Consider the following 13978-nt stretch of genomic DNA (forward strand, 5'->3'; position numbering starts at 1 on the left):
AGCTCAGCACACAGGCTGTGGTTCCAGTAGTTAATAAAAGTTTAAGACCCTCTGCCCCTGACTGTAATCCCACTGCTTCTGCTGAAATGACAGTGGATGACGGCTGTCAGTCTGCGTCTGTTCCGTGGCACAGAGGTTCCATTTTAACCGCATGTGGTTTACATTTCATAATATCCTGAACGGTGGTGGCAGATTACCAATCAGCAGGAAGGCCACAAGCAGCATACTGTCAACCAGCCCAGGGACAGGAAGGCGCTTCTGCTTTGCCAACACTGCTCTGGCAAATGCCACACCGAGAGCTCATCCCAGTCAAAACTGAACCAGTCTGGGGGCAGCAAGGAAAGCAAATTCAACTGGCCAACCCAGCTGCCTAGAGTTCGGAGAGCTTCACGAAGAGAAACGCAGAGCCATCTCCACTGAAAGGGGAACAAACGTCCATCCAAAAGAAAGAGAGAAGTCAAAACAAAAAGCCAGAGGGCTAAACCGGACAGTACTTCTCAACCCTCTGACACAGGCGTCTGACTGTGACACCTCTCGAGTTTTCATAGACTATTCACCACTGCATGCCTGCCAAATGGTGATGGCTTGCAAAATATAATTTGAGGTTCTTTCAAATTTTTCAAGCAGCTAACATCTAAAATGAAGTATAGAAAGTTCAATTATAAAATGCATGGTATGCTCGAGTGCTTAAAGGAAAAAAAAAAACTTAGAAAACTGAGTTCCTTCCCTCCCACACAAAACAGCTCCATGAACTCCGCACATATTGCCACACAGCCATACTCTTTTGAAATATATCTTAGTTCCCTCACTCCCTCCGAGTCTTCAGGTTATGGTCATGGTCACATGGCTGTTAAACACTTTATTACTGGCCTGTAATCATCGGTATACAAAGCAGGATAGAGGCATGATGGAATCAGTAATAAAAATTAATAAGCATGTGTGAAACTAGAATTTGATTTCCTTTGGGAGGGAAAAAAAAGACCCGAGTTGGTGATATACGAGCTAAGTTCACACAACGTGGTCACTGGCTAGAGGGGCGCTTTTCTGAATCCAGAGAAAGCAGTGAACTCAAAACTCTGGGGATGAGGGGAATGTAACGTCTTTCCGACCTGGACACCAGAAGAGACTTCTCAGCTCTGGGCCTGCATCCAAGTCCTCGAACGGAATATTCAGGAAACACTTGCCTCACTAATGCCCCTTATCACTATCAGATAGCTTCTCAGCTCATACCTCCAGACCACGCACCTACAAAAATCTAGAACAGTCTCCTAAAATAGGAAGATGGGGGGTGGGGGTGGGAAGTGACAGGGAGAAAGGAGGTCACGGAGAGGGGCAGGGTTTCCAAGATGGACATTTGCAGCAGAGATGCCAAGAGCCTAATGGAACCGCTGCTGTCAGTAACTTTCTGCTGCTGACACTAAAAGAGGAAAATCTGATCTGGCACGATACATCTGCACCCGGATCCGAAGGCCGGGGACACAGAAGTCTGACACCACACAGCCAAAAGCTTATATAGGAAGTACTTCACTTCCTATGCTAGCAAACCCACAAAGCTGTGGACAAAGATATGGGGCCTGAAAAAAAAAAAAAAAAAAACACAAGGAAATGCCAGACATTAGTCTTTGGTTTTCCCGGGTAGTTACGCAGGGCCTGGGAGCAGGAAGCCAGTTGTCTGGAGAAGGAGCCACTGGAAGCAAGGCTCTAAGTCAGCATCAGAGGCCAAGGTGCCAGGGAGTCAGCAGGGATGCTTTCAAAACCAGCATCGTGACTGACAGGCAGAGGTCCTGTGAAATGGAGAGTGGGGCACCCCAAAAGGTGCCTGGCCCTGAATCCTGCCCCACCCCCACCAGCGCCGGGGGATACACCTAAGCTCTCTGAGCCCCACCTCCCCAGTCTACAGAGGTGAGCGACCCCACAGCCCCCATGAGGAAAATCCAGACGGGGAACATGCAACTTCTGAGAGACTAGGATCTAAGCTCTCGTGTGGGTCAGCAGCAGGACTCAGACTGCTTAAAACCCGAGTTTACAAAAAAGGTAAGGTTAAGTCCTTCCTAAAGGATTGTCACATGACACTGCCTGGACCTGGAGAGGAGAGAGAAAGGGAGGGGGCCCCGTGTTTGGGGGACCCTCTCCACGGAGCTGACGGAGCTCAAGACAGACACCAGGGGCTCAGGACACACACTCACACACCAGCTGCCTCCTGCCACATCTCGGGACAGGACGGGCACTCAAGCCCACCTGAGCCTGCCATGTAGCCATTAGCTCACCAGAACAGAGGCCTGATGACTCTGAAACATGTGGGAAAGGACAGGACACACTCTTCCTAAAGAGGTGTCGCTGCAGCGCAAGCTAGAACTCTCGGTAACTCGGCAAGCACCCTCCGCACCAGATCCTGCCACGAAGGACCGGCCTGTCTGCCTCTGCCGCACCTGCTGCATTTTTTACTCAGATCGAGTCTATGGTATCAGGATGCAGGCCAGGATTTCAACCTGAAACCCTGCTCTGTGAGGCCCTTTTTAAAATCTGGATGCTCTCATCCTTTGTCCCTCGAATGCTTAAAAATGGGTTGAATTACAAGCTAAACCTCCTTCTTAATTATACAGATGTCTGAATTCAACTCCCTTTGACATCAACCCCGCCCACAGCACAGAAATCAAACCTTAATGCTCAGTCCCCTAACAGGTCATCCCCAAAGTCCCCAAAACCCTCCCAGACCCAGTACCCTTCCTTCAGAGCCCTCACTGCATGAGAAGGTCTGCCTTCTGAGTCAGCTTGACTGAGTTCGTGTTAATAACGAGGCCGCTATTGAGTGCGAGTTCTTCACAAAGGCCAGTGAGGTTGACATGAGAGGAAAGTCTCTGCTTTGAAGATGCTGGGGTCAAATATCAGACTGGCACTTACGGCTCAGAAAAGCTAACACCCAGCTGGGAACAGGAAGCGCAGGGCCACTGTCACATCAGCTATCACCTTATGCGTTCACCTAAAGGAACGGCAACCACCTCCCACCCCGGCCCGCCCCAGCACTTCCACTGAATGACCTGCGAACAGGCACAACCCCCAACCAGTCTCTCCAGGTCCCCCTAGACTTGCTCTTCCCACAAGCCTCCCCGTCTTTGAAAACGGCAACTCCATCCTTTCAACTGCTCAGACCAAAAAGCTAAGAGCCATGCTTTCTCTTCTTTCTCTCCTTACATCCCAAATCCAATCATCAACAAATCCTATCAGCTCCGTATTCAAAATACCCAGAATCAGGTCACTTTTCACCAGACCCACTGCCACAACCCTGGTTCAAACTGTTGTAACTCCTGACCTAGTCAGGGTGCCTCCCACAATCGAAAGCATCCTCCCTCAGGCCATCCCCACCCGAGGTCACTCCTCTGATTAAAATCCTCCCAGGCTCCCTCAGAATTAAAGCCAGAGTCATTACTAGATAATTCTCCAACCACCCTCTCCCTGGCTCTTGCCTCTGCGGCCACAGCGGCCCCTTTACCACTTCCCAGTCTTGCTTCCTGCCAGAGCATCTGACCCATGGGTCCCTCTGCCTCGAACACTCTTCCCCCAGTTAGATGCACAGGTGATGCCCTCACTTCCTTCATGGTCTCTGCCTCCAGAAAGACCCTGGGACGGTGCACCCTGTACAAAACAGCACCTCCCCACCGCTCCTCTTCCCAGCCTCAGTACATCAACCAAAGCCACCAACTCACACGCCTCCTCTAAAGGATCAACTCTAAAAAGGCAGAAGAGAGAGCCGCACTGGCTTCTCACTTTGTCTGTGGTGAGTAACACTTCGACGGCCAACAGGTGGAGCAGCCTCAGAGGAACAAAGAGGGTGACTCAGTGGAGACGCACCCTTGTCAGTTCTAGGAACCCAGTTCTTCAGCCCTTCCATGCTGGCGGTTTGGGTTTCTATTTGCAGACCACAGGCAAGGAGCAGGGAGGGCTGGGGAGCTGTTTTCAGTACAAAACAATGTTTTAAAATGTGTAACTGAGGGACTGGGAATAGCTCAGTGGTAGGGCGCATACTCAGCATGAATGAGGTCCTGGGTTCCATCCCCAGTAGCTCCATTAAAAAAAAATTTTTTTTTTTTAGTGTAAAACTGGTTTGAGAACAGAGATATTCAAACATGGCAATGAACTAATTTTACACACAATCAAAATCCAGTGGTCAAGCTCCTCCTGAGTGAGCTCCCTGCGCATACTCCCGCTCCGCATGCTTTATTACAGCACACACGGACGCGCGGAGAGTATTTACAACCCCAAAGCGCGAAGGCTCAGATGGGAATGACGGCTCCTAAACTGTCCTCCCAGGCCGCCCACCCGGAAAGGCCACTTTTCGCTGTTTCCACATTCCTCAGTCTTCCCCTGACCCCTTCATATCCCAAAACAGAACTAAAACTGATACTGTCACGATCTCTCTGACTTCCTACCGCTCCCCGGGCCCCCAGTGAACGGTGACCCTTGCAGGAATCTGCTTCCCACCCAGGGGGAAGCTGCCCCCATATGTTTATGGAAGGACTGCTGCTCTGGGGGGATCTGAAAGCAACACAAAAGGCAACAGAAAACTCCCACCAAAGGTCTCTGGCCGATCTGAAGGGCAAATCTCATGCTCTGGGGAACTGGAGGGGCTGGGCTCCCAGCCCCGCACCCTGCTGCTGCGCAGGATGCACCCGACCTGCTCCACCCCCACCCCCCACCCCAGCCCCAGCTGCTGAACAGGGAGACAGAAATAGGCTGGTGACGCGCGGCTTCGGGCACCTCAAAACCCCGCCGGGGGCAGCTGTTTTCTAAGTTGTAGGCAGAGTGGAGCTTACCCGGCACTCCCACACCCACCCCATGGGGCCGCATTCCTGTCCCAGCCCCCACCCACAACAGGCCCCTGGAATCCGGCCCCCGCCCCCTCCAGGGAAGCCTAGTGCGGTCTCAGTCCTCTGGGGCTTCGTGACCCCGACAAAAGATGAACAAGGAGGCTCTCTCCTCTTCCCGGGACGGTGGACCACTGCAGCTGCCACAGGAAGGAGGGCGATGCCAAGAGAACAGCAGGAAAGGGCCCAGGGCCGGCCCGACACGTGGCACCTGGCACCCTCGCGGAGCCCACACCTCCTACCATGTGGCTCCTCCTGGGGTGAGGCTATCTGCCACTCAGAGCTGCAGGGAGCCTGAAGGACACATTACCGCAGAACCGCAGCACGCTGGATGCAAAGTGGACCCTGAGAATCACTTAGTCCGGTGGCTTTAAAACTTTTTTACATGATGGAAACATTTCTTTTGCAAAAGGACTCTTATGGTGGAGTGCCATTGTATAGAACATAAAGAACACATGCCCTCTGCTTGAGGCTGAAACTCCTAGGCCCCAGTGGAGAACCCGGGGGTGCAGAGTAACAAGCTAAAAATACCACTGACCTAATGCAGACTCTAACTTATACATAGAAAGCAATCGCTGCCACCACTGCCACTTAGAAACACTGAGGATGGGCAGGCACTTACACACTCTGATTCTCATACCACCCTAAAAACATGAGAGCACCCTGCACTGACAGAAAGGGAAATTCTAAAACCTCAGCAGAGCAGTAAGTGGCCTGAGGCCTTACTGAGGAAGGAGGAGTGCAGATTCAAAAGCAGGACAGGGTCTTCCAGAACTCCACTCCCACCTCTCCTGGGGAGGAAACAGATCCGGAGAAAAGATGCGATTTGCCACAGCCAACTCAATAATCCAGCTCTCCTGCCTCCAGCTGCAGGCAGAACATGCTGTACTCTGCCAATCGCAATCAACAAGGGCTTAGCAGCTGTCTCGGAGCAGGAACAGGGCTGGGAGTGATACTCGGGAGGACAGAAAAGCACCTAAGACCAGCCACAGAGACACACCAGCCAAAGGAACGCCCTGCCCATCCCCCGGTCTCCCCCCAAACAATTTACAGCCGAGCTCCAACAACTGCTTTCAGCTCTTTCCTGCACAGCTGCACAAAGAGAGGCAAAAAATGTCCCAGAGGAGATCGACTGCAAAGAGCACAGTCCAGAGTCACCAGTCGTCACCAGGGCACCAACACCATGAAAATGAGATGACAAATGCCAACAAAGGAACTGGGCCCAAGGAAAGAGAATTAATAGAGCAACCAGAGCAGAACTTTACAGCACATCTTCCAAGGGACGATGAAAGCTGTGACATCCATGAAGAAAGAACAGGCAGCTGTGAATATACGTCAACTACAGACTTTGGCAAAATTAAAAAAAAAAAAAGTAGAAGAGCTTATGAACAACAGAACTCCTAAGCTGGGAGACAGGACAGAGACATTCTTCTGCAACCCTGCCCAAAGTGGTAGCCAGATACAAAGTATAAAAGACAAGCCAAGCAGGACAAAGAATAAGTTAGGATAAAGAAAAGCTGAACAGCACAATTCATGAAACGTTGACCCAAACAGAGAACATTTTTTCTGAACACAAAGAACACTACCAACTTGACCAGGTGCTAAGCCACAAGGGAAATGCCAGTAAGTTTCACCACATTTACTGCCCACAATGGGGGAAAAATCCACTTAACGGGGGAAAAGATTTTAAAGAATTAGTGGGTCACGGAAGTTGAAATAGAACTTTTGGGTACAAGAAGGAAATATTTAGAACTGAAGGATGAAAAAGCTATGTATCAAAATTTTTGAGTAGTGCAGTACTCAGGACAAAGAAACACACTGCCTTAAACTCATCTCTTAGTTGTGTAAGATTTAAAATAAAAGATCTAAGCTCTCAACTCAAACTAGAAAAAGAAAAATGAGGGAGAAGTTAGCAATAAAGAGCAGAAATCAATCAAATCAAAAATCAACGGTGACAGAGATGATGAATAAAATAAAATGCCAGTTCTTTTGAAAAGACTAAAAAAAGTAAATAAAATTTTAATAAATATGATTAAGGGGGAAAAAAGGAAATAAACATCAGGAATGTTTTTTAATTTACCTACAAATAAAAGAAGTATTTTCCAAAGCGTAAAAGTAGCTTGCTACACATTCATACATGAATATGTAATCACAATGACAATTTCCTGGGAAAAAACAGATTACCAAAATTGACTCAAGAAAAAGTACTAAATCAAATGTATTCATTCAAAATAAGTCAAATTTATTCAAAATAAAGTAAATGAAACTGGAACCATAAGTAAAACTCCTCTTCCACTACAGTTTAACTCCACAAAGGCACCAGGCCCAGATAGTTTTACTAATGCATTCTACCAAAATTTAAGGAAGAGCAATTGTCCATCCTGTTCCACTGAATATAAAATACTAAAAGCTAACTAGCTCTTTCCACAAAGCAAGCATTCTTCATAATAAACTCAGCCAAGATGGGTGGCTATAGCTCAGTGGGAGAGCATGTGCTTAGCATACATGAGGTCCAGTATCTCCATTAAAAAAAAAAGGGGGGCCTAAATGAGAATTTTTTTAAAAAAAAATTTTAAAAAAAATTCAGCCAAGAATAGTACAGCAAAGAAAATTACAGCCTGAGCTCACTTAAAAACAGTCGCAAGCCCCCTACATAAAACACTAGTAAACAGGAATAGATATGTTAATGGGGGGGAACCTTTCACCCCTTCCTCACAGGATACATAAAAATTAACTTGCAGAATTGATCATAGGGTTAAACATAAAGTTAAAACTGTGAAACTTCTAGAAGCAAACACAGGAGAAAAAATTTCTGACCTCAGCGTGGGTCTCAACTGGAGGTAATTGTGCCCCACAGGGATCACTTAAAATACCTGAAGACGTCTTTGTTTGTTACAACTGACGGGGGGCAGGGAGATGCGCTCCTGGTATCTAAAGGGTAGAAGCAGCCAGGGGTGCTGCTTCACACCCCACAACGCACAGGACAGCCCCACAACAAAGATTTATCCAGGCCAAATGTCAGTACTGCTGAGGCTGAAAAACCCTGGGATAGGCACAGATTTCTTAGGCTACAAAAAAAAACACAAACCATTAAAAAAAAAAAAAAAGATGAATTAAAGTTCATCGAAACTTAAAAATACCTGTTCTTTAAAGGACATATTAAGAAAATAAAAAAGCAAGCCAAAGACTGGGGGAAAATACGTATCTTACATACCCAAGAAAGGACCTGACTAAGAACACATAAAGAACTCTTAAAATTCAGGAAGATGATCCCCAAAAAAGTGTTAACGGATGAGGGGCAAAAAATTTTTTTTAAGAATCACAACAAAAGATCCAAATGGGCGATGAGCACATGAAAACTGTTCAACACCATTAGGCACCCCAATAAATTCAAGAAAAGATGTTCAACACCATGAGTCAGCAGGGACGTGAAAACTAAAACCACACTGAGATACCGAGACAAATCCACTACGAGGGATACAACTAAAATACTGGTAAGATCACTATCAACAAGGATGTAGAACCTGACCTCTCACACTGCTGGTGGGACATCAGAGTGGACAACCGCTTCCGAATACAGTTTGATAGCTCCCGTGAAGTTACCACTCACTCCCCATTCATTGACCAACCCCACTCCCAGGTGTTTATCGAACAAATAAAAATAAAAAGGCACATGTCCACACAAAATCTTAACCAAATATTCACAATAGCTTTGGTAATAAGTAGCCAAAAACCAGTAACATCTAGAGTAGTCTTGGATCAAACAGAAACTCAAAACTAAGATTATACATTATTTAAAATTAGCAAAAATCAAAACTAAGATTACACATTATCTAAAATTGGGACACTGTTCAGTGTTGCGGCCCCCTGGGGAGAGCAGTGGTGGCCAGCAGTCTCCCGGATCCCAGTGTGCTGTCCACTTTGTGGTGTCTCCATTCCAGCTCTGGCCTCTCCCAGTTTTCCCCTCTGCTTAAGAAATGCCTAAGGAGTACCTGGAGAATAAATGAACCCTGTGTCACCTTGCCAGGAGTAAAGGTGAGGAGACACCATTAGCATGAATTCAGGCCTCTGTCCCTCACTGGTCAGGAGTCAGCTCTGAGGAAAACACAAAGGACCCATAGGTGGACAATCTAACCACCTCCACCTCCTCATACCACCTTATCCATGACCAGTGGGGACACTGCCAAAGGTCTCAGGGCTGGGAACAAAAAAAATACAAAAGGAAAGAAAAAGAAAGAAAACAGTATCTCCAAAGCCACGAGCTACTTTCTGCACTGGCCCCAGTTCGGTGACCCTCGTGAATTTCCTCTGCCCAGCACAACAGTTTTAATATGCCAGGATCAAAAGAAAGGCAAGACATCTAAACCATTTTCCTCAACCTCATCCTTCAAAAATCCCTCTGTGAAAGACCGATAAAAGATATGAAACCCAATCAGGAATTCATTTCCTGGGACTTTGTCAGGATGCTGTTCTTAGAATTAAAGCACATAGTCTAATGTGCCCATAATTAACAATCTTGGGCTACACATACTTATTGTTGCAAGAAATCTATACACACAAATGGATGTGGTCCAGGTTCAATATGTGGCTCAAATTAGGCATATTAAGCACTGTTCCTCAGGGAAAAAAAAATCACAGGGTTGGGGGTGGAATCTCCTTAGAGACAGCAACTAAACCAACCTCATCTCCCAGTTGGCTTCATTATTCTCTTGTCCTCAATATAATAAAAAACTTTCCAGTATTTATACAACTGTTCTAAAAAATGTTAAAGTACTGAACTACCTAAATCAAGCCAGCCCAGTGTGTTATTTTATAACCAGGACAAACTGTCAAGACCTCACTCACTAAGAATGTTATTAACACCTAAAAAAAGGATGGAAACTCACCTATTACACAAATATGTAAGATGGCCTTTTACAAAGTGTAACTCAGTCAAGAGTAAAGCTGTGGACAAGTGGAGGGCCTTTGGTCACTTTTGGTGACTCTGCATGGCCTGGCCTCTGCCTTGCCTTTGTTCTCGCAGGTCCTGTCCCACTGACCTTTGGATGTCCCTCACCACCATGACACTCCTTTGGGCCCCAGGACCTCAACCAGTCCCACTGGCCTCTGGAATCCAGTGCTTTCTACTACGCACCACCTCCCGAGAAAGCGCTGAGTGATTTAGAATCACCAACTTCTTCCGCAGCACAGGGGCAGTGATCCTCATGAAGCTTCAGAAACACACGACTGAGGCTCTCCAAAGAACCAGTAGCAACTTACCTAAAGTGCTGGGAGAGCCACATGCACTCTGGGAAACTTGCCTTTGTCCTTGCTTTTCAGCGCTCCACTCGCAGAGACCTGCTCTTCCGTGGGCACAAATGTGTTAAACTGCGGCTGAACTATTTGCCCGGCCGTTTCCTCCATCCCCCTCAATAACTAACTGCACCAAGGACGGCACCTCTGCCCACCACCCCCACCCCCGGAGTGGTCAGAGCCGCAGCTCAGCCCGAAGCTTTGCCCCCACCGAGGGCTCACAGAGGCCCTGCCGGCTCCCCGGAAGCAGGCCTGGACCTCCCTCCTGCTGGTCCTAAGGGGCTGCAGGAGAAAGGAGCGCTCCCGGGTTCTAGAGAGCTGGGCTCGGGGAGGAGAGGTTGTTTCCCTGGAAATCCAGCTCCCCCGTCCAGCGACCATGAGAATGCGCTCCCAGGGCCCTCTGGCTGAAGCTGTATGGTGTCTGGGCAGTCCAGTCCCACGGCTGAGGCGATGGGTGTCTGGAAACTGTCCCAGGCACCAAACCACAGTGAACAGGAGGGTCCTCAATGTAAAAATGTGTTCCTCGTTATGAGCAACCAATTCATAAACAGTCAGAATGTGACCTTGTGTCTACCGGGGACTGCCACCTAGGCAAGCCGCACAAAGTCACAGCAGAAGTCGACCTGCCATACTCCCAGGGAGACCTGGGGGAGTTACTTACAAACGGACACAAGGGAGACAGTGAGAAGGCAGCTTAACACGTCCTGTTTTGGTGCTGCTTGGCACAAGTTTTCATACTGGATTTTAAAAAATGATCAGCTCGCAATCCCATTGAAATACATGCTAGAGTTAAGGAACTTTTAACCAGTGTTATCTCATTTAAGTACACAGATTTTTTAACACCCCCGCCCCCAGAAAAAAAAAAAGGTCTTAAGAACTTAAGACAAGGTATCCACTTGAAACAGTAACAAAGAATTTCACTGTGCAGGTAGTGGGTTTAAAAGAGAGATTAAAAGTGGCTCTGGAGAAGTCTCAGTGCGAAACCACAGAGCAATAATGGGAAAGAAATGTGCACAGGCCCAGCTGTGAACTGGCTGGGGACTGCGGTTCTGAGGAAAGCTGGCAGAAAGAACACACACACCAAGTTTAACGCTGTCCTAAGACCACAGAGGGCACACACTAAATGCATATCCCCCTCGGAAGACGGTCTAGCATTTGCTAAGTTATGCCCGCACGTGACCATGAGGAGGACGTGCTTAAACACACAACGGCCATTTCCTACTGGACCAAGAGGCCGCATTCAACCTTGAGATGAAGTTCATGAACCAAGTTCCAGGCGCTGTGATGACAACCCCTAACACAAAACTGAGGGCCTCCTCGAGCAGCCACAGAGAAAGGGTCTGCCCTTGAGGCCAACTTTAACCTTAACTATTAAGAAATGAATGCCAATTTGCTAACACCACCAAGACTTCAACAACACTGGCCCAGCTGAGCGAATTTCTCACAGATGCGTTTGGTCACAGCGGCCATTACTCCAAGAGTTCCTCCATTAAAGGTCACTTGCAGTCTGACCTTGTGTTAGTTGCTGCCCTTCTTTCTCTTAACAGGGGGCTTATGTAAGTAACTATGTGTCTAACGGCAGCTAACTGGCCTATAAAGGAATGAGCAGTACCCTGCCCTCCTACCCCTTTCCAAGAAAGGGAAAAGGAAGAATATGGGCCTTTTCCGTTCCATTGTGAGTTCAGCCTCGCTCTCCTCAGAATAACAATTTCTGCAAGGTCTGAACTCAGGGGTGCTAATACGCCCATCTCTGATGCAAGGAAAGAATAAGAACCCAAAAACCCCAACACAAACTCAAAATTCAGCTCAGACTGCGCTAAACTTCATCCTGAGAAGTACCTTACTAGCACCAGGGGTAACTGCTGACTGTTCACTAGTCTTTCAGAACTTTTCGTCTTTTTTTTTTAACCGAAATTTTAAAAATAAATAAAAGCTGGATTTTCCATCATCCCGAACAGTCCAGAGAAGGTTGGTCAGAAAATTCTCAGAATTGGTAGTTCCCCAATACGGGGATTTCCAGCGACGGCAGGACCCTCACAGCCCTCACTGGGACGAGTGATGATACAATCATGGTTCCCAGAGCAAAAGACTCCACTAGAATAGTCCACCCGGAGACAATGACATCATGTGAGCAACCAGACAGGAAGTTAGGCTTGGAGAAGTGAAGGGTGAAGAATTGAAAACCAATACTGGATGACCTCCCTCCACTCCCCTCATCCAAAAAGAAAAAGAAAAAGAAAAAGTCACCTTCTGCAAAAAAGCTACTTCAAAGTGAAAATGGAAAACCCACATGTAGGGAATCAATCAGCAAATGAAACCCAAACCCCCCAACTCCATGGTCATCCGTGCGGGTGAGTCTTTCCACACTGAGGGGCCCTTCCAAAGCCCCGCTGCTGGAACTTTGAGGAAAACGTGGAGTGGGAACAAAGCAAAGCTGTAGTTCCTGCGTCCTCCAAGTTTTGCAGGCGCTGGGCGTGAGGCTGCCCGCAGTATGTCACCGGGCGGGTCGCGGCGGCCGGCCGCTCGCACACAAAGCCGCCCTGGACTTAGTTGACAGCCACAAGTGGCCCGGCGGCGGACCCCGGCCAGCGCCAGGACGCCCGGTCCCCCGCGCCCCCGACCAGCGCGCACGACCCCCAATCTCTCACCCTTCGCCACTACGCGGGCAACTTTCCCTCGGGGCAGGGCGGACCAGAGGCGACTCCGAGACCCCCGCCCCTCCTCCCAGGGCCCCCGGCCCCCTACCCCGCCTGCCGCGCGCCAGGGTACCAGGAGCGAAGACTGCGTCCTGGCGAGCCACCCACCTGCACAGCTCTGGAAACTCGGCGCCCTGGGTCCCCACGGCCCCGGCGGCCCAGACCAGTAGCAGCAGCTGCAGCAGGAGCAGGGAGCCCCGCGGGCGGCCGGCGAGTGCCGGCCCCAGGTGGGCGCTCCGGCCGGCGGCGGCCCCCATCGCGTCGGGGCCGGGCTGCGCGGCGGGCGCGGGGCTAGCGGCGCGCGGCTGCCGGGGGCCGCGTCCGGGACATGGTTGAGCCGCCAGGGCGGAGACGGAGGAAGACACGAGCGCGAGAGGAGCGGGAGCGGAGCTGGAGCCGAAGGGGCGCGCGGCTCGTCTGGGCTCGGCGGCCCCGGAACCGGTCACGTGACTGCTGCCCGGCACCGCCCCCTCCCCCGCCCCGCTCACATGACTCCCTTGTTCAGGTGATCCCCGCCCGCCCGGCTCCGCCCAGGCCCGGTCACGTGAGCGCCGCTCGCGCGGGGCAGGAAGCCGCGCGCGCGGCGGGCGCGGCGGGCGCGCGGGCGCAGGTGCGGCTTGAAGGCCTGTGTCCTGGCGGCCGTCACCGCGGGGACCCGGCCCCCGCCTCCGTTTCTCCCAGCGCGCACTCTGGGTCGCGATGTGGGTGCTTCCCAACTTGGAGTCACCGTTTCCCACTTTCGACCGATATACGGGGGGCGGGGAAAAAGAAGGTTTAGACTTAAGTGCCAAGCTGTGAATGCCACCGTGAACGCACAGCCGTGCTGCTTGGGGAACCTACTTTTCTTGCCCTGCGGAGGCGCTGCGCGGAGTTTTCCAACTATTCCCCAGCAGAGCCTCTCACAGTCTTCTGTGGCAATGTTATTTCCCAAGCATGTGCTTCCTACAATAAGGAAGGCGGCACAAATGTAGGGACTTGAACTATAAAGGAGGTAAAAAGTGTAACTGTCAAGTGAGTGCCACTCAGCAAAGCTTTATTAATCCCTCTATTCAAATATTTTGTTAAACCTATGCTGTGTGAATGGCTTTGAGCTAGGCACAGTGAAAGCATGACGGTAAATCTGAAAAG

The 13978-nt window shown here is 49.6% G+C and overlaps 1 protein-coding gene across 1 annotated transcript in view; it reads right to left on the reverse strand.

The window, feature by feature from the left end:
• Positions 1 to 13122, reverse strand: part of IGF2R (insulin like growth factor 2 receptor) — a 95752-nt gene extending 82630 nt beyond the window's left edge. Inside the window, exon 1 of the mRNA XM_031456644.2 lies at positions 12959 to 13122. Coding sequence (XP_031312504.2) covers positions 12959 to 13107 — 149 coding nt within the window. The 5' untranslated portion in view covers positions 13108 to 13122. The remainder of the gene's footprint in view (positions 1 to 12958) is intronic.
• Between the last annotated feature and the right edge of the window lie 856 nt (positions 13123 to 13978).

The sequence above is a fragment of the Camelus dromedarius genome, chromosome 6 (assembly GCF_036321535.1).
Source record: "Camelus dromedarius isolate mCamDro1 chromosome 6, mCamDro1.pat, whole genome shotgun sequence".
Taxonomy (NCBI): domain Eukaryota; kingdom Metazoa; phylum Chordata; class Mammalia; order Artiodactyla; family Camelidae; genus Camelus; species Camelus dromedarius.